Below are 21,561 nucleotides of genomic sequence, written 5' to 3' on the forward strand. Positions count from 1 at the left end.
GTATTCATTATATAGCAAAGATCTAGGTGGGTACTCATAACACATTTCTATTATGTTTTTAGTCGACACAAAATCCAGCACCTTACCAGAAAAAAACACAAGGTTATGGGTATGTCAATACTAGTTCCCCCAGCCCCCTTTATTATCTTTCAAATCAGTTTGTTCCTTTTTTTTAATTTTTTTACCTGATTCACACTGTTCAAGTTTGACACTGGAGACTTAACAGTATGTACAGACATGTATAATTATGTATTTTATTTATTTTTATTTAATTCAAAGCACAGCTTGGTTGTAATTCAAGTGCACTCCTTACAGAAAAAAAAGTATCTTAAAGAAAGGATAAACACAATGTCAACCAAGAGAGAACGCCATTTTATTTTCCTAATGCCTCACTGAGTCATTTCACTATATTTTGGTGCATAATAAAATTTCTAAAATGGTGAAAAACTCTGGATGCATTAATCAGTTTACTGTCTTTCAGCATTTGATAGACAAAACTAAAGTAGCAATGAAAAAAAAGAAACCTCTTGGTGTGTGGGTATGTGTGTATACATATACACACACACGCAGTGAAAATGCATGTGGATCAATGACTCATGTTATTTAGAGCAACTGTACTAATAAACACATTCATAAATTTATTAGAACAGTGCAAAGGTCAAATTCCATTTTCACCACAGTAGCATAAAATCATTCTATACTGCTTCACATATTGCATGTTACAATTACTTTACATGTGAAAATAATTCTCTCAAGGTCTCTTCAATGTGGCTTTCCTTACTGCACAATTGTAACCCCTCACATTCTGGTTTTGCTTAAATACCTTATGTTAAAAAGAAACACATGAAAATGACTTGGCATAAAACATATATGCACATGTGCAGACCATAATAAGCTATTTATTATAATTGTTTAGGAAGGGGAGGGGCACAATGACCCCCTTGAGGCTTCACTTCTTGAGCTTGAGAGGCATGGACTCTCCCCATTCTCAGTTACAATAAACAGCATGCTAAATTCTGCAATTCTGTGTATGTGTATGTCGCACAACAAACTCTAGATCAATAACTTATTGACTTCAGAGAATGGTCCATGTACATTGCTTTCATGAAAAAAAGCATTAAAAATATATTATGGATAGCAGTATATCTACTGATACAAAACCATTACATTCTTTGGAATATTGCACTATGGGTATTTGCGGTTCAGGAAAATAGATGCTAAGTCTCATTTCTTCTTTATAGAAACATTTCTACAAAGGAATAGAACACAATGCAATACAGAAATCCATAGGCAATTTACAATTCACATGAATATACAAATGGTAATTTACAAGGCTGTATATACAAATTGCTACACATTAAAGAAGAAAAAAGGCTTTACTCAGTTCTGCTTTACAAAAGCAAACAGGCCACTATGGTCTATTATTCATGGGTGTATTCTCTGCATGCATGAATGCCACTACGAATTTTCTATTTACATTGTTAACTTCAAATTTGAATTGTAGCATTCAAGTCATTTAGGATTTTTTTTAAAGTAAAAATTTCTACATAAAGGCTGGATCACACGGTGACGTTTCTGGGGCTATGTATTCATTGAAAATTATGGAAAACAAAGTTCTAAAATAAAATACCCATAAAATTAGGAAAATAGTGTCATCCATTGTGAGTAAACGGTTACCAGAAAGACTGCAAACTGTAGTCATAGGGATGTGTATTAGATATCATTGTATGTTTGCCTAGTAAGTCATTGAAATAGTAAGAAGCAAGAAATGCTGTGCTATATCTAAACCATCCCCAACGACGCTTGCACTCTAACCTTTGCTTTTCACGTCAACTAAGAAAGAAGTATTTTTTTCAACAAAATAGAAAAACGTTTGGACAATTGATTGAGTGCAGTGAAGATTCAACATGGTCATCAAAACATTTTTCTGTGCACCACTGGCAGCAAATACTATTTACAACTGTATTTTTCTTCATCAAATGTGTTTAAAGCAGACTGCAGTGGTCCAACATCAAATCGAAAACGAGAATAGGCTTGCTCAAAGCATGAGTGCAAACAGAATATGTTTTCCAAGATGTGCTTCTCAATATCTAATACGCAAACTTTGTGCCACATGTCTTCACAGTGTCAACAATGAAATAGTAAAAATAAACCATTCTCCAATCGGTGTACAATACCACCATGAACTACTGTAAACATTGTTTAAATAAATACAAACGAAGCCTTAGAGAAGCCAGTTGCTTGAAAAGTTATGCAAGTTTCACTTTAACAATGCAACATCTGTTAAACGTACCCATTGATATGTTTACTTTACAACATTCTTAACTGGTCAGGAAAGCTAGCTCAGTGCTAATAAGTAACCTTCAAAATTGTTCAAATGTAAAACTGTTGTCAGTTTAATCATTTCAATAATCACAAAAATAATTTAATATTTGAAAATTTTTTAGTGAGCCTCATGAAATCTGATCAAGAAAACTAACTTTACGAAACCGTATTCTGCTCAATAAAAATCTGAACAGGATTATATCCTTATGTCTTCACAAATCAAAGTGCCTTTAACAATGCCAACACACATTTATAATAGCGTTTCAGCAGATTAAAACATTAGATGGAGATTTTTAGGTTGATTTTGTGATTGCATTACTAGTAACTTAGGGACTGGCCAATTAAGAGGTGCGGCATTTTAATAACTTTGATAAGAATAATAAGATGCCTCGCAACAAACATTATGCGGAGGTATTTTAAACCTTCCAGTTAGTATAAAATGTACACAGAAATTAATGTTTCACGCCTATTCTAAACAATAGGATATGTCATAAAGAAGTTCACTTTTTTAACATGTAGTTCTGCACAAAGTCAAATTTATGTTAGAAATATACACTGAGCAAATACTGCAGCAATTGCATAATGGATCAGGCATATGCTGCACACTGGCTTAATAAATTAATCTATTTTACAAACTCGCATGTAAAACATGTGTATCAATATTGGGTACTTAGAGAAAATAATCATTCATCATCCTGAATGCACAATTATCATATACAGTAAAGTAAAAGACAGTGAAATATCTAAATTTAATGAGCACAACAGTAAGTATGTTAAAATACAAATGACCAGACAAATTCTTCCTTTGGAAGAACATTTAGAAACAAAGAAAGATGCAGGACTTGAATTATGTTAAACCTATAATAAATAAATTTTTTAAAATATGTTAAATTACAATGTCAATGACTCCCCTACACTGGAATGGCAATTTCTTCTGGGCAATTTTTATTTTTTTTAAAGACCTTTCCTTGTGGTCTGGGCCGGACATTTCTACTACTTAGGCTTCGAAGGAAGGGAGTCAAATTTCCCCAAAAAAGTACACAAAGTGCTCAATTATATGTTTAGAAGTACATCCCCAACGTTCATCCTGAAACAAAAAAAACGAGTCACTCTATTTCAGACTTTAGAAAGACTAACTTTTTAGTTCATTTAACCTTGTTGTGGTCTCTCCAAAAGTACAAAAGCACCATTAAAAGGCATCTTAGGAGAACTTCAAAATAGAGAAAACTGAAGGCGCTACTGCTGTACGACAACAGCCTCGTAGAACATTAAAGGGCAAATTAATTATGTATTGTTTTCAGGACAAGAGGGTCGGTTTGTAGCAAAACAGCAAATAAACATTCCAAAACATATCAAAATTAAGCTGTACAATCCTCTTCCAAGAAAGGAGTCAGGCGGATTGCTCATCAAACCAGGGCAAGCGCGGAAAGCTTCCTTTACTCTGGAATAGTTAACAATGTGACCTCTTGCTTCATTTTGAAGTATTGGTTAAGGCGAACTATTGCATACCTATAGAAAATAAAGATAAACATATGTTACACATTAGAAATTAAACATCAACTTTGCTTGCTCAACTAATAATTATTCTTATACTTTTATCTCCCAGAATAAAACGGTGAAATATTTAACTGTGAGCCAGATAGACTAAAGGACAAGTCACAAATAAGTGGTTGTATACTGCATTCTACAGTTTTCTAGCCAGCCGTTAATTTTGCAATGCAACCTCTGTACTAATAAGTTGCATCTCGAAATTTCCAGTTGAGCCAGGTGGCATGTGGCTAGAGATAAGAACGATCTTGCATATGAAAATTAATTTGGCAGGTCGCCATCTGGCCCTTTTGACGTACTACAAACATAGGAATGGTGGCCTGCAAGGAACAGCAGACCACCATCCAGCTGTTTGCCTTTTCAAACTGAAACACCACCCCCACCCCCTCAGTTTGGAAAATGAAACAAGCATTTACAATGCAATGGTTTCGCCTTTGGAAAAGTTAGAGCTATTGGCATTGTAAATGACAAAATTTGTATTTATGTGTTGGTGTTGAAAACAGATAAATAAATGGCATTGTCATTTACATTGCCATTAGCTTAATCTCTAGCAGTCACTTTGCAGTCACTCTGCACTCCCTAGCAGTCACTCTGCACTCCCTAGCAGTCACTCTGCACTCCCTAGCAGTCACTCTGCACTCCCTAGCAGTCACTCTGCACTCCCTAGCAGTCACTCTGCACTCCCTAGCAGTCACTCTGCACTCCCTAGCAGTCACTCTGCACTCCCTAGCAGTCACTCTGCACTCCCTAGCAGTCACTCTGCACTCCCTAGTCACTCTGCACTCCCTAGTCACTCTGCACTCCCTAGTCACTCTGCACTCCCTAGTCACTCTGCACTCCCTAGTCACTCTGCACTCCCTAGTCACTCTGCACTCCCTAGTCACTCTGCACTCCCTAGTCACTCTGCACTCCCTAGTCACTCTGCACTCCCTAGTCACTCTGCACTCCCTAGTCACTCTGCACTCCCTAGTCACTCTGCACTCCCTAGTCACTCTGCACTCCCTAGTCACTCTGCACTCCCTAGTCACTCTGCACTCCCTAGTCACTCTGCACTCCCTAGTCACTCTGCACTCCCTAGTCACTCTGCACTCCCTAGTCACTCTGCACTCCCTAGTCACTCTGCACTCCCTAGCACTCCCTAGTCACTCTGCACTCTCTCTACTCTGCACTCTCTCTACTCTGCACTCTCTCTACTCTGCACTCTCTCTACTCTGCACTCTCTCTACTCTGCACTCTCTCTACTCTGCACTCTCTCTACTCTGCACTCTCTCTACTCTGCACTCTCTCTACTCTGCACTCTCTCTACTCTGCACTCTCTCTACTCTGCACTCTCTCTACTCTGCACTCTCTCTACTCTGCACTCTCTCTACTCTGCACTCTCTCTACTCTGCACTCTCTCTACTCTGCACTCTCTCTACTCTGCACTCTCTCTACTCTGCACTCTCTCTACTCTGCACTCTCTCTACTCTGCACTCTCTCTACTCTGCACTCTCTCTACTCTGCACTCTCTCTACTCTGCACTCTCTCTACTCTGCACTCTCTCTACTCTGCACTCTCTCTACTCTGCACTCTCTCTACTCTGCACTCTCTCTACTCTGCACTCTCTCTACTCTGCACTCTCTCTACTCTGCACTCTCTCTACTCTGCACTCTCTCTACTCTGCACTCTCTCTACCCTGCACTCTCTCTACCCTGCACTCTCTCTACCCTGCACTCTCTCTACTCTGCACTCTCTCTACTCTGCACTCTCTCTACTCTGCACCCTCCTTTGCAGCACGTGGAGCCCAAAGATGAGAAACGAAGCTGTGGCTCTCAAGCTCCTTAGCTCATGAGCTCCGAGCCTGTCCAACCCCCAAGGTGAAGAGGCAGAACGTTCCCTGGACGCTGCAGCAGAGCTGCCTCGGCAGCTCTCCTTTTCAACATGTTCTTTTAGTGATTCGGCCTCCATAACAACCTCTGAAGGCATCTCCGTCTGTCAGCAGATTAAGTGCCTTCCCATCATGGCTGCAGGAATGCCATGATGGGTGCTATATACAGCATAAAGGCAGGAGGCACATATGGAAGGGATCATCAGAAAGGGCGGACAATAAAACAAACTAACTGCTCTATCTAGGTGCACCAGCAAAACCGTGTGTTCAGAACGAGCACGACTGAAAAAACTGAAGTGAGATGCGGTGGTGAGCCACCTATGTTGGAGCAGGCGATCGATCCAGGCAGTAGTATGTGGCAGCTGTACAGATCGGGGAGAAAATCCAGTAAACAAAGGTCCTCTGAACACTGCTCTCTACAATGCTCACCACACACTACCAGCAGCGCTAACAGCCCTCCGAGAGTAGTAGTCACACTATCACAAGCACTCACACCCCTCACAGACTAGCACCACACACTACAAGCAGCGCTAACAGCCCTCCGAGAGTAGCAGTCACACCCCTCACAGACTAGCACAACACACTACCAGCAGGGCTAACAACCGAATGTTGTAGTCACATGCAACTAAAAGCCCCCCCATCCACCACAGACTAGCAGCCACACACAACTGGAAGCATATTCACTCCCCTCACCGGCTAGCATCCACACGCTACCAGGAGTACTTTTACACATTAGCAGTCACACATTACCTTCACACCCCTCACAGATTAGTAATAACACTACCGGCAACACTCACACCCATCACTACTGAAGCACACCAAGTAGGAAACACACTTTTCTAATATAAATAGAGGTGCATAGTACAAATTTGCTTAATAAAGCAAGCCTATTTTAATGAGGCAACCAAGCACTCTAGCACTCACAAAAACAATGAAATGCCTGTATTGGCAGAATGTTAGTAACGGTTTCTATAAATGGTGGACATTCTTAAAATAGTGAGGCCTACTGGCTTTGTCTATGCTTCTTATTGTTGAAGTCCGGTTGTATTCATCCTCGCTTCTGCGTATGCCACTCTAGTTCTAGTGGTGCTGCTTTTACACGCAGGAGGTATTAGCGCTTCGGAGGTGGTGATTCCGGGCTGTACTGACAGAAAGAAGCACCGCGCTGGGTTTGGAGGATGGAATGGCACGTCACTCTGAGCAGCATCTTTTCCATGTTAACACCTCGCGTTGCTTACTTCATTCTTAGATGGGGAACTAAAGCACTCCAGGAATCCTTGACAGAACATGCGCAAGCACAGGCAAGAAGCACTGGTAAAGCTAATAGGTGTGGATTTCTCAACGTTTTCAAATACATGTGCAGCACTGCAAACTTGGGAAATGATTAAAACAAAGAGCACAGAGGTACGAGGCACAGAACGAAGTAAGTTGCAAACAGAGACTCCACAATAGTCTGTGTGCATCTGTCCAAACCGACGTTCGCACGGTAAAGCCAGACCAGTGCTCGTTTTATACCCGAAAGAGCAGCAGGAACGATAAACACAGGATCCATCCGATGTCGCATGTACCACCAACAGAGTCTATAATGACGGCAGTAATTGAAGCACAGCCACGGCCACAGAGAGCTGCTCTGCAGAAGGTTAGGGGTCATAAGCAAATGCAAATGCGTTACCAAGTACACTGCACCCGAGCGCTCACGGCTGCCTGTCCCACAGGCTGCGCTTCATTGCGGTCCGACATAACTCCGGGCACGCGCAATTATAATTTTGCACATTTCATTAAAACGCCATCTCCATAAAGGCCACCTGGCGTCCTCCGTCTGTACATGCGAGCAGCTTGTTCTCTGCTAGTTCACCCGGACAGATTCACATGATATCGTAGCAGATTCATGGGCCTCATTTCACAACCTCGTAGGCTTTCATTACCAGGCTCCGGATGGCCCCGCTGGGTGGTCCCCGACGCCTCGTTTTCTGCCTGTTGCCTAAATAACAGGAGGGGCTCCGAATAATCACAATGGAATATGTTTAGATAAAATTTTGTGAAATTACTAGCATAGTACCACAAGCACAGAAGGAGTAGTTTCTGTCCTGTAACTCCAGTTCTGTAGTAGGGGTATCTCTGTTATAGTCATAATCTAGTGAATAGTCCCTCCCATGTGCGTGGACCCCGGCAATCAAAAATAATCTCTTAAGTTGTCAAAATAATGCAGAAACTGCAAAGACACTTAAGAGAGAATTTAAAGACAAATAATGCAGCCTATATCCACAGGCTACACTGTCCAGTACTTCAACTAGAAATTCCACCAAAAAAACACCACATACAGCACAGCCTGCTAGTTTCTACCATAGAGAAACCTGCCTCCCCCAGTCAAAGACTCAAGAATGATAGAGAGGAAGGTAGGGACAGACAAGCCCCATAGGCTGCCATTATGTGGCTTAAATAGGATACTGTGCCTTTAAGAGAACTTTCCAGAACTTCTCCCAGTATCCCAGAATGCATAGCAGGTCCCTCTACTTTCAGTTCTTTTTGAAGACGAAGCACGCCAGACCTGTCACATTCTTTACATGATGAAAAAAAAAATCTCCACCGGGGAGGAGGGCGGGCGCTTATGACTATAACAGAGATACCCCTACTACAGAACTGGAGTTACAGGACAGAAACTACTCCTTCTGTAGTAGGGGATCTCTGTGTATAGTCATAATCTAGTGAATAGAATGGCAAGACCATCCCCACACCAAAGCGGCGGTGGAGAATAAATACATAACGCCACTACTGTGCGAACAAATTCCGCAGCGAAGCCTGGCCAACCTGAGCGTCTGCCCTGGCGTCAGTGTCCAGGCAGTAATGCTTAGCAAAGGTATGAACCGACTTCCAAGTGGCTGCCTTGCAGATTTCAGTAATCGGCACGTTACGGAGCAGAGCCGTCGTGGCAGCTTTGCCCCTGGTGGAATGAGCCTTAGGCTTACCTCCTAAGGTCTTATTAGCCTTTTGATAACACAACTGTATGCAGGACACAATCCACCTAGAGATGGACTGCTTCGAGGTCGCAAGACCCGTCCTGACCGACCCGTAATTGATGAACAACTGGTCAGACCTACGAATATCCTTGGTTTTATCCAGATAAAATTTCAACACCCTCCTAACATCCAGGGAATGGAGAGACCTCTCCGCTGGGGATGAAGGGTTCTGAAAAAACGTAGGCAAAGTTATAGTCTGGTTGACATGAAAATCAGAAATAACCTTGGGAAGAAATTTAGGGTGAGTACGCATAACAACCTTAGCAGCATGAAATACAGTATAAGGTTCATTACAACACAACGCCTGAATTTCACTCACCCTGCGGGCCGATGTAATGGCCACGAGGAACGCCGCCTTCCAGGACAGGTGCTGCAACGAAGCCTTATGAATAGGTTCAAAAGGCTCCTTCATCAATCTGGACAGCACCACATTCAACTCCCATGAAGGCGAGGGAAGCCTGACAGGAGGGAATACTTTCTTCAAACCTTCCAGAAAATCTTTGATCACAGGGATCTGGAAAAAGGAAGTCTGTGAAGGGCATTTCTTGTAGGCAGTCAATGCAGCAAGATGTACCTTAATGGAATGGACATTAAGGCCAGACTGCGCCAAATGTAAAAGGTAAGGAAGGATGACGTCTTCCTTGCAGGTCGTAGGATCATGGTTCTTAGACTGGCACCAGATCCAAAACCGCTTCCACTTGTAAGCATATGAAGTCCGAGTGGAAGGTCTCTTAGACTCCTTCAGTATGTCCATGCAATCATTGGGCAGATTCAGATGGCCATATTGCACTATCTCAGGAGCCATGCCGCCAAACTCAAAGACGAGAGGTTGGGGTGTAACATCCGTCCGCCGAACTTCGTGAGAAGGTCCGGCCTGCACGGCAACCGAATGTGAGGAAGGAGAAACAGGTGAAGTAGGTCCGTGAACCACCACTGCCTGGGCCACTCCGGGGCGATGAGTATCATCCGAGCTCTGGACCGGGCCAGCTTGATGAGCACCGCCGGTATCAGGGGAATGGGAGGAAAGGCGTACAGAAAGCTGTTCGTCCAGTTGATCCATAACGCATTCCCCAGAGTCCCTTGTTGGAAGTACCTGGAGGCGAAGTCTCTGCACTTGCTGTTTTCGGCGGTAGCGAACAAATCTACGTCTGGAGTTCCCCACCTTGCGAAGACTTCTCCTAGTACTTCGTCGTTTATGACCCATTCGTGGTTTTCCTGGAGCAGTCTGCTCAGTGAGTCTGCCTGAACATTCTGCACACCTGGTAGATGGGTGGCCGTTATCGTCAGTCCTCTGGCTAGAAGCCAGTGCCAGATCGTCTGCGCCTCCTGTGTCAGAGTGCGCGATCTCGAGCCCCCCTGCTTGTTGAGGTAATACATCGTGGTGGTATTGTCCGTTGGTACAAGCAGAGAGTTGGTCTGGAAGGACGGAAGAAAAGCCTTCAGCGCCAAGTGAACAGCCCTGAGTTCCAGGAAATTGATGTGATACGTGGCCTTCATCGGTGACCACGTGCCTTGAATCTGTAGAGTCCCGGAGTGCGCTCCCCATCCCAGGAGAGACACATCCGTCACGACAGTCTGCGTGGGAATGTCCTTGTGAAAGGGAACCCCTTTGAGGAGATTCTCCGCCGAACACCACCACTTCAGAGACTGAAGAGCATGCAGTCACAGGCGAATCTTGTCGTCCCAAGATCCTTTCCTCTGATCCCACTGGTCCTCCAAGCACTCCTGCAGCGGTCTCATGTGCAGCCGTGCGTGTGGCGTCAGGAAGATACAAGAGGCCATCGATCCCAGCAGAGAAGACACCGTCCTCACTGTTGTAGATGGAGTCGTCATAAGAGCCTGAGCCTTCCGAAGGAGTGATAATCGTCGCTCTTCCGAAGGAGACACGCTTGCTGACAGCGTATTGATGGAGGCTCCCAAGTACTGTATGCATTGGACCGGAGTCGGGACAGACTTGGCCATGTTGATGTGCAGCCCCAGCTTGTTCAAGAGAACGCACGTCTTCTGGAAGTGTGCTCGCGCTTCCGAGAAGGAGGATGCCTTGATCAACCAATCGTCCAAGTACGGGTAGACGAACACCTTGTGCTTCCTCAGGTGCGCTGCTACCACCGCCATGCACTTCGAGAACGTTCTCGGCGCAGACTTCAGTCCGAATGGGAGTACTGTGTATTGATAGTGATTGGTGCCGACTTGGAACCGCAGGAACTTCCTGTGTTTGTGTGAAATGGGCACATGGAAGTAAGCATCCTGTAGGTCTATAGCGCATGTCGCAAATCCAGAATGGGCCTGAACTCGTTCTTGTCCTTCTTGCGAACCAGAAAGAACCGGGAGTACAGACCTCTTCCTCTCTGAGACCGAGGTACGTCTTCTATCGCCCTTTTCCTCAACAGGATATCCGCTTCCGCCTGAAGCTCGCGCAGCTGAAACTGCGAGCTGACTGGGGGAATAGCTGGAGGAGGGCTGGTGAACCGAAGACTGTATCCATTGCAAACAATATTCAGCACCCACTTGTCCTGAGTAATTTTTCTTCACTCTGCCAGAAAAAATTGAATGCTTCCCCCTACCGGAGTGGGTAACAGATCCGGGGGAAGTAGGTTCCTAGGGCCTAGACCCCGCCTGGCCCTTGGGCGCCGGGGCCGACTGCTGGCCTCCCCTGCCCTTCTGGCGCTTATGGAACGGCTTACGGAACTGGTGTTGCTGTTGCGATTGCCCCGAAGCCTGTCCCCGTCCTCGGCCTTGTCCGCCGAACCGCCGTTGGAAAGGGCGGTACTGCTTCTTGGTCTCCTTAGGCTTCTCCAGGCCTACAGCCGTCAGCATCTCGGCCTCCGCCTTCATGCGGGCCATCTCATCGTCCGCATGCTTCCCGAAGAGGGTCTCACCGGAGAACGGTAGATTGGCTACCCTCTGCTGAGCGTCCGGCTTCAGGGACGTAAGCCGGAGCCATGCGTGGCGCCGTTGGTTGACTCCGTGGCAAAATCCGTGAGCAGCCAACAGGGAAGAGTCCGCTGCCGCGCTGATAATCTGGTTGGCCACCAGCATCCCCTCACTCAGTACTTCCACGAAGTCTTCCCGCTGCTCCCGAGGTAAATGCTCCGCAAAGCGCGCGAGGGAGTCCCAGAGGGCGCGGTCGTATCGGCCCAACAGTGCCGTGGCACTCGCCGCTTTCATGGAGGTAGCGGAAGTGCCACAGACTTTCCTCCCCGCCGAATCCATCCACCTTGACTCCTTATCCGGGGGAACCGTGGAGGACGGAGTGGTGGCATGCTGCTTGCGGGCCGCCGTCACAATGACCGAGTCAGGAGGAGGTTCCGTTCTTAAAAAGGCCGGATCCGAATCGGTGGCCCGGTACTTCTTCAGTAATCTTGATGGGGCCGCCTTCGTCACCGCAGGGGTGAGAAACAGAGCCATAGCCGGTTATTCCAGGCCCGGCACCAGAGGCAGGAGAGGACGAGACAGATGTTTCTGATGTAAAGTCTCAAAAATGACTGATGTTTTCGGAGTGGGCACCGTCAGGGATATGCCCAACTTCGCCGCGCCCCGTAAAAGGACGTCATGGAACGCCACCAGGTCATCTATCGGGGACACTCTCGTGTCCGGTGACCCCGATAGGGTGGGAGAATAGTCCCTGGTCCCAGAGGACCTCGTTTGTGAGCGAGACTCGCGCCTCCTAAGGCGGTGTCTCGACCTCGTGGATGATCTGCGTCGCGATCTCTCCTTCCTCCCAGAGCGAGAGCGAGACCTGCCTGCACGTGGCCGCTCCTTCGGTTTTCGTGGAAGGGTCTTCCTCGGTTCCTCACGGGGTTTCGTCGGTTCCTCACGGGGATTCGGTTTTGGGGTCCCCTTAGGAGGAACAGGTAGGGACGGCAGGGAAGTGGACCTCGGAGGAGGAACCTTCGGCTGCGGGGTGGGCCCATGCGGAGGGACCGGAGGCGGAGGAGGGTCTCCTGAAGGCAGTGGCGGTTTGGGCGGAGGATCCTCCTTAGGAACAGGAGGAGGAGTCGGAGTCCTGGGCCGAGATGGTGTGTACACCTCTGAGTACACCGAGCCCGGTGACCCTTTCGGCGAAGGGTGCGGAGAGCCAGTCCCATCAGCAGGTGACCGCTTCCTCTTGCGTCCTCCACTCGAAGCAGCGTGACTTCTGGGACTAGAATCCCTCTTGCGCCGTTTTGGAGAGGCTGACCGACTCCTAGACGCTGACCGCTGTCTGCTGGACGCAGAGCGACGCTTCTCCGGCGTCGAACGACGCTTCCTAGACTCCGGCGTTGATCGCCGTCTCCTCGGCGTCGGACCTCTTTTCCTCGGCGTCGACCGTCGACTCCTCGACGTCGATCTCCTCTTCCGTGACGTCGCACGCCGCCTTCTCGAAGTCGAGCGTTCCGTCTTCGACGACGAACGTCGCCGTCGTCTTGATGCTCTCGACGTCGAGGAGCCCCTCGACGTCGACCGGTGCCTTGACGTCGATCGACGGTGTCGCCTCGACGGCGATCGACGGTGTCGCCTTGACGGCGAGCGTCGGTGCCGCTTCGACGGCGAGCGCCGATGCCTGTCACTTTGCCTTCGGCGTCGGTAGGAAGACCTAGACGTCGACGTAGACGATGACGTCGACGGCGGCTTCTCCTTCGACGTCGAGCCGTCACGCCGTCTCGACCCGGAGCCCCGGGGAGAAGGGGAGCACACCGCCGTCATCCCTCTCGACGTCGTCGTCGATGCAATCGACGTCGACGGAGACCGGGACCGTTTGCTGGACTTCCTGCCCCTGGGGAGCCCCCCAGGGGCCTCAGCAGAGGCAGAGGGAACCTTCCCAGCCTGCCCAGACCCACCTGCAGCCTGCAGACGCCTCTCCTCCAGGCCAGCCAGCCTGATCTTCAATCTGTCCCTCAGAGTCCGAGCAGAAAGCTGCTGGCAGATGACACAATCCTCAGGGACATGATCTTCTGGGAGGCACACGATGCAGACATCATGGGGGTCAGTCTTGGCATTCTTCCTCTCACATGCTGGGCACTTAACAAAAAGGCCAGGCATTTTAGAGCCCTAAAACGACTAAAACAGCACAAAACAGGAGAAGAGAACACCAAGAAGTAAACTGCAACACTTTTAGAATTCAAAAGTGCCAAAAAATTCCAATAAACCCTTGAAAAAGGGAGAGCTCAATGCCAGGGTACTGTAAGCAGGAGCCGGAAAAAAGAACTGAAAGTAGAGGGACCTGCTATGCATTCTGGGATACTGGGAGAAGTTCTGGAAAGTTCTCTTAAAGGCACAGTATCCTATTTAAGCCACATAATGGCAGCCTATGGGGCTTGTCTGTCCCTACCTTCCTCTCTATCATTCCTGAGTCTTTGACTGGGGGAGGCAGGTTTCTCTATGGTAGAAACTAGCAGGCTGTGCTGTGTGTGGTGTTTGTTTTTTTGGTGGAATTTCTAGTTGAAGTACTGGACAGTGTAGCCTGTGGATATAGGCTGCATTATTTGTCTTTAAATTCTCTCTTAAGTGTCTTTGCAGTTTCTGCATTATTTTGACAACTTAAGAGATTATTTTTGATTGCCGGGGTCCACGCACATGGGCGGGACTATTCACTAGATTATGACTATACAGAGAGATCCCCTACTACAGAATCTCATTTACACAAAAAAATCCGGACCAGATTCGGGGGCGTTCCCGGCTTTTGGCTGACGTAGCATGACGTAGCCAAAAGCCAAAAAATCTCAGGAACGCCCCCGAATCTGGTCCGGCCATGACGGACGCCTCTCTGTTCCAATGGCTAGCCTCCATTTATGGAGCTAGCCAATGGAACCGAGGGCGGATTCCCGAGCAACATACTGTAATCATTAGATTTCTCCTGCGCAAAAGCTGCTTGCGCAGCTTTTTTGCAGTCGAAACCTAAAAAAAGGGGGTCCTCTCTAAAGGGGCCGTTCGATGTAATTAAGGGCGTGGCTTAAAACACCTAAGATAAAAATCTGTGCTTAGCATAGTGTTCCCCCCGACTGGTATTATGTTGTTTCTGTCATTGCATCCAGATATATAATACAGCAAGTATCATTACACCAACAACAAGCCAGGACTATTGGCTTTGGCAATGGTGGTTAGTTGCATAAAATGAAAATGCAGCAACCATGGCTTCGTTGAATATCATATTGAAACTGCATCAGTTCTAAAATAATGAGACTGAAAGAACTCCAGCCCCTTTTTATCAACTTCTTTCACCAGCTTCTTTGAACAAACTGGTTTCTCACCTAGCAGCACTGCCGTGTTTGCACATTTCTTCTGTCTGACTGTGGCAGGAAGAGGACACCACATGCTTTACCAGCCCAGATGGATCCATTGTCATTCTGTCTGTGGCAATCATCAGCCCCACACAGAATGACAATGGGCTGTGCTCCAGGAGGGGTGTGAGGTGGCCCCATCAGGGAGACGAGGCCTCTCACAGGGAGCAGCGCTGCTCCCCTGTGATGGCCAAAATTACAGACAAAAGGTGTCCGTAAAAGGAATCCTGACGGACAACGGACGTCAGGTCCTAATTAAGGACGGTCCATGAAATTTACGGACGGTTGGTCACCCCAATGGTAGGGGGCATGATTGCAATCACCTCATCACTGGCCGTCACCCATGGAAGCCGTCCATCCGGGCACTCGGGTGACGTCCCCTTCAGAATGAGGCCCCTCTGGTTCACCGTCCTATCCTCTGGCCCTTTTAGTACTGAGCCCTGGTGGTGACCCTATCGTCCTCTAGGGCCGAAACGCGGTTGACATTTTTGACTCATGCCCGAGCACCACTACTGTTTATTTTATCTTTGTCTAAAACTAGAACTTTCCTCGCCTGAACATTCCCACTTTGTGTCAATCTGCGTCCTTCTCACACTTGTCATCGTGTGCAAAGACATGTGCACCACACACTTTGTCGTGTGCTTGTTGTCACACTCGGTTGTGGTCGCTGAGCCGATGATTGATGCTGCAACACTTGCCAGCCAGGACGGTGTTTGGTTCTATACAAGTTTGGAAGCCACTGAAACATGTTCGCCTGATTGAATCTCTTTCTAAATCTTAGAAGGGATCCCAGGAACTAATGTGCACGCGCCGGGCCTCGAGTGGCACGGTGGACGAAAAAAGGATGGACGGGAATGTGACCCGCACCGATCTGAGAGCAGCTGAGCTCGAAGCAAGCAGCCACCCTCCACCTTGATGGCTGTTTCTGATAGAAGTTTACTAGCCCTGAGGCTGCCACCCGCGGTTTCACTTGTTGCCTCTTCTATGACCCCCCCCCACACACACACACACACACACACACTGAAGACAATGTAATCTGCCAAAGCTCCCAAACTGGTTTTGTCATGAATTAAACCGAAACCTCTCCTCCCCTGGGAGGGAGGGGGCACTTCAGGTGCGTCGTGGGGGTGCCTGTGGGGGCGGTGCCTGTGGGGGCAGTCCCTGTGTGCCCAGAGCCGGTCTAATCCTGTCTGGTAGGTGTTTGTGTTTGGGAGACAGACAGGCTCTCTTATCAGTCCAAGCTCATCAAGGCTGGGCAAGTAGCCACCAGGAGCTGGCGAGCGAGGCTCAGTAAAGGCTTCTTGGCACTCAAGAGGCTTCTTTGGGGATGGTGCTGGGCCCGGACTCTTGGCTCTGACGGACCCCGGGCTCTGACTGCACCTGGACTCGGACCTTGCGCTCGGACACACAGTTCTACGGGGTCTGTGGCTGGTATCGACCTCACTACGATGAAGCTCTCACTTGCCCTGCGCGGTGCTGCTGTTGGCTTGTATATCCCTCAGCTGGGCGCACGGAGGTAAGCCCCCCACACACATACACTGCAATGAAGAGGCAGAGTTTTTTAATTTTTATTTTAAAAGTGTTATATAGCGCTAGCTTGACCGGAAGGTATTAAAGCGCTTTACATACACCCTGTTAAAAAAAAAAAAACTGACGCAAATTGCATAACATAGTAGATAGGCAGTAAGGAAGCAAACCGGCGATAAAGAAAATGCAGCATGAAAAATAAGGTGGTTAACACAGTTAATAGCGCTGCACGTCCCCTGTGCGGAGTCACAGCGCTGTGCACGGATCGCATGGCAGCGCTGTGATGGAGGGAAGCGCTCTGTTTTGGGTGGGGGATGTAATGTGAGTTGTGCGGAACACGTATCTGGGTGAACGATGGTTCATCTGATCAAAGTGAAATATAGGGCCCCGAAGACCCGACTGTGACCCCCAAAAATCTTTTATTTGTCAGTTTTCTCCAACTGCCCGGACCAACATCGGGCCGCTGCCCGGAGTGCCCACCCATGGGTGGGTGTGAGCCCGGGCCGTTTGCAGGAAGGGGGAATTGTGGTCGATGGGCAGTTCTCCCCCCACCCCCTAGCTCACCCCACCCTCATGCCACTGGCAGCCGCCGCGGGCGGGCAGCAGCAAGAGCTTAACTCGCTGTGCTATCTTTCCAAGATCTTGCATTGCGGAGATGTGTCGGGGTGGCTGAGGTTGGTTGCGCGGTGTGAGGTTGTTTTGTGATATGTTCTGAGTCCTGCGGTCGATGCTGCCTGGTGTGTTTGTTTAGTGGTGTGTGCTTACGTGTGGCCGGTTCTTGTGAGCTGTGAAGCTGTTCCGAGCCTTGGTTGGTGCGTGGCAGGGTCTGCTGTGTTAACGCGTCACGTGGGACTGTGTGGCAACAGGCCCCCTAACACAAGTAAGGAAACCGTGCCCCCTCAGTTTCACAGTAAAACGCAAATACAATGTGGATGATGTGTGCGCCTCTGAGCCCCGGTGCCACTGCACCCATGGCACCCCGGGTACCCGTGGTGAGGCACTGAGACTTGGAGGTGCTGGGTTCACGGCCATGCTGTGGTGCGTGGGGGCCACGTGTAGTGTGCGTGGGTGCGCTGTGGTGTTTGAAGGGGGTGAAGAGGAGTGGAATGGAGTCTGCAGATTTGTGCGGGTTGAACTGTGTTTTGGAGTCCGGTGTAGCTTCGATGAGTTATGTCGACGTACGGCCGTGGTTGGTTGTGCTCACAACTTGTTAGGGTTTTGTGTGATGCGCGGTGAGGCTGTGCTGAGTAGCACACGTGTGTTGTGGTGATGCGTTTCATGAGCTTGCTGTACGGTGTATTGGGAAGGTGTGTCAGGTGCGTGAGTGGGTCGTGCAGTACTGGTTGGGGGTGGGCTGAGGTCGAGGTTGGTGTTGATGTGGGGGGGGGGGAGTTGTCTCCCGTGGCGGGGCACTGTGGTGTGGGTTCGTGGTGGCTGCACGTCCTGGCAGCAGGTTGTGTTGTGTATGTTGTGCTCACAGGTGCGTCTTTATTCCCCAGGGCCCAAGAACGAGAAGAGCCCGGACAAGAGGCCCCCCGCGTACTGGAGGCGGCGCCCCGGGCACGGTGAGTAGGGGGTGGGGCACCAAACCCCCACACCCGCAGCAGGCGCAGCAACACCGGCAGCAGGCGCAGCAACACCCCTGACCCTGAGCAGACACCAATCTCCCACAACCGCAGGAGGCATCCACCGCCCACACCCGCAGCAGGCGGCGCAGCACCCCCCACACCCGCAGCAGGCACCAACCCCCACAGCAGGCACAGCGCCCCTCCACACCCGCAGCAGGCACAGCACCCCTCCACACCAGATTCGGGGGCGTTCCCGGCTTTTGGCTGACGTAGCAGGACGTAGCCAAAAGCCAAAAATTCTCGGGAATGCCCCCGAATCTGGTCCGGCCATGACGGACGCCTCTCTGTTCCAATGGCTAGCCTCCATTTATGGAGCTAGCCAATGGAACAGAGGGCGGATTCCCGAGCAACATACTGTAACTCATTAGATTTCTCCTGCGTAAAAGCTGCTTGCGCAGCTTTTTTGCAGTCGAAACCTAAAAAGGACCCATTTGGGGAATACATTTCAGACAGTAGCGATCAAGACCACTGCCTTCAAGTTGGCAACATCATTCATAAAGGGCTAGGTGTCCACTGGGAAAACGTTCCACTTTGTGAATAAGTTACTGACTCCTTTTTGCCACCGCAATGTCACTCCGGTGGGATGGAGGAGCAAAGGAAGGAAGGTAGGCCCCATTTTGCAAGTCGGAAAATTGTGTGATTTTGCAGATTGCAGGGTTTGCCACACAAAATGACTTTGTATATTTGGCACGGCAAGAAAAAAACTGCGAATGTTACCCATTTCAACTACTGTTTTACATAGCTACTTCTGACCGATGTGAACTCAAATATGGTGAAGTTTAACCATGAAAAAAGTGGCAACTGGAATAAAATAAAGTAGAAACAGCTGATATTCCATCATTGTTGCTAAAAAGAAAATGTACTGTAACAAACAGTCTAAGTACACACATGAACATCATTTCACCGCTGCATTCTCCATGGTTTCGAAGAGAAAAATATAATTTTTGAATCCTCGCTTTCAAATACTATTTGGTCTATTGGGCCCTCGAGTATGTTCCATCTAGAAAAACAATTGAAGAGACAATAACTGTTGATTGACACTACTAAATTTTATGTGGAGTTCAGTAGAGCTAAGAATTTAATTAACTTTAATTTAACATACATTTAGTTTAAATCCCCCTAGCAATTGAGCCAATGGCAATTCTATGACAGGACTGGAGGCGAGGATTATGCCTTCTTTCTCCACTTTATTCTACAGCAGCGAAGATTTTACAAAGACTACATCTCCCATGGAACCCAGGGAGTATGTGGTTCAACAAGGAAAACCAGCAACACCTGGTAACAACAACCCTAGTCCAATGTCCAATCAGGGCTCAGGCAGCCCCCATATAGTCCCTCTGCAGTGTCTTCTCTTTCTTTGCTGCTGCGCAGCAAGATTAGTACCCTTCCGGTTCAAAGGAAAAAACCTGTTTTGGGATGAGTGCAATGTTTTCTTTGGCGAACGCAGCTTTCGCTCGCACCTTTGCCACATGTGAAATTAATGTGTTTCACGTGGGGTTAATAGCGTTGTGTGCTTTGGGTAGCTGGCACACTTTGTATGTGCTTATTTGGTAACTGGCGCGCTCGCTATGTTCTTTATTCAGCGTTCCTTGTAGGCGCGTTTTTTTTGTGTCCCTTCCCCGCAGCGGGAAAGCTGTGTGGAAGGAGTTGCCGGTGCTGACTGCCTGCTTCCCGGTCCTCCTGCCCTTAGAGGGCGTATGAGTGCAGTCTGACGCGGCGCGTCGTTTGCTCTCTCTTCAGAGAGATTCAAATGTCACGCGCGAGTCATTTGGGAAGCGCCGGCTGAGGAGAACGCCAGAGGGTGTATTAGCGGTATTTTCTTTGAGCTACATACCGCATGTCTTGTGCCCCACGCTCTGTGCCTGCATTAACTTTTCTGTTACAAAGGCAGAGCCTGTATTTGCGGCTTTGAGACGTTCTTGAATGCCTCAGAGGTCTGTACTGTGGGGGTCACGAGTGATTAAGGGACATTGCCCAGCCGGTTGCCCTGCAGAGAGGGTGAAGTTGTTGCACAGTTCTTGAGCCAGCTTGTCCCTGGGCCTGAACCCATTAACTGGCGGTTTACCGCTTTGCATAAAGAGTTGGCTGTCACCAGCCTTTTCAAAGCCTTCCTACTACCAGGCTTGTGGGTACCCCCACTGTTAAATATTGTTCACACCTACCAGCTGTGTGTGTAGACATGGAATATTATGATGATTAGGAGGAGGAGGAAGGAGGAGGAGGAGGAGGAAGACCCCCTCGCTGACATGCCCTGGGGTGACGCCTTTTATGAGGCGGTTGATACCTCTCTTTATAGGGCTGTCGATCAAGCTATTGCTCCTTTGGAGGATAGGCTGGAACCCCAAATTGATCAGGCTTTTACTTAATTGTCCCAGCAGATTGCCCCTGCCTCATCTCAGCCTTCTGTGACAGCACCTCAAGACTCTCTGGGCTCTCCCACACCTAAGCGCTCCCGTGAAGCAGGTGTGGATGGGGACGCTTTTGACCGTCTTAGGCAGGCCTTCATGGCCAGCAGGCCAGCTGTTCCCCCCCCACCCCGGTCCCAGGACCGTCTCCCACCCCAATCAGCCCCCCCCCCCCCCAGTCCGTCCCAGTCTCGGTCCCGCAGGCAGTCCCGGGGACCTCTCAAGACCCGCCAAGCACGGCGGATATGCTAGATCCCAACGATATAGTACATCCACGGTCTTCAGAGTGGGCCCCTGCTGACATAGTGGCGGCTTATGTGGCCGCGCATATTCGACGCCCCTTAGAGAAAGAAGCTTGTAATTGCTTGCGGGCAGAGTGCCCTCGCCCCTCCCTGGACGGGAAAGTTGCCCTGACACCCGAGAATGGGCACCTTTCTGCAAAAATTCATCAGAGATCCCAAGAAAGGAATAGACAGATCTTTGAGGGCCTGCCAGGATAAGCACTTGGACGCCCTGGGGCCCATCACGAAAATCCTAGATATGGCAGAGGAGGCCAAGGGGTCAAGTTCTGTCATCTCTCCTGAAACCCTGTCAGGCTGGGCACAGCGTGTGGTGATTTTTATGGGCAAAACAAATTGTGCCCTTTCTACAGAACACCGCCGGTCTCTCCTTATTAAAATCGACCCGAAGCTGGGAGATCATGGCGGATTCTGAGGCGGGCGCGGTGGCCCAAGGTGGCCTTATTGGCGAGCTCGGTAAATTTGTGAATACCTTCACATCACTAGACCGCGCTCAAACCACGATTAGGAAAGTTTTTCGCGGGGCTGGCAGAGGACGGGCTTGTCGCCAGCAGCGGCAGACCAACCAGAAGGGCTCCGGAAACTACCAAGACCAGTCCAGGTCGGAAACTTTTACCCCACGCGAGGAAAAAGGGGTAAAGGGAGAGGATACCGTGGAGGAGCTGCAGCCTCTAGTCCAGGTGAG

At 48.8% G+C, this 21,561-nt stretch overlaps 1 protein-coding gene across 1 annotated transcript in view; it reads right to left on the reverse strand.

The window, feature by feature from the left end:
- Positions 1–248: 248 nt before the first annotated feature.
- The window catches only part of ETNK1 (ethanolamine kinase 1), a 181,856-nt gene continuing 160,543 nt past the window's right edge, over positions 249–21,561 (reverse strand). The window contains exon 8 of the mRNA XM_086920366.1: positions 249–3,834. Within this exon, the coding sequence (XP_086776492.1) occupies positions 3,762–3,834 (73 nt within the window). The 3' untranslated portion in view covers positions 249–3,761. The remainder of the gene's footprint in view (positions 3,835–21,561) is intronic.

This window comes from Lissotriton vulgaris, chromosome 1_1 (genome assembly GCF_964263255.1).
Source record: "Lissotriton vulgaris chromosome 1_1, aLisVul1.2, whole genome shotgun sequence".
Taxonomy (NCBI): Eukaryota; Metazoa; Chordata; class Amphibia; order Caudata; family Salamandridae; genus Lissotriton; species Lissotriton vulgaris.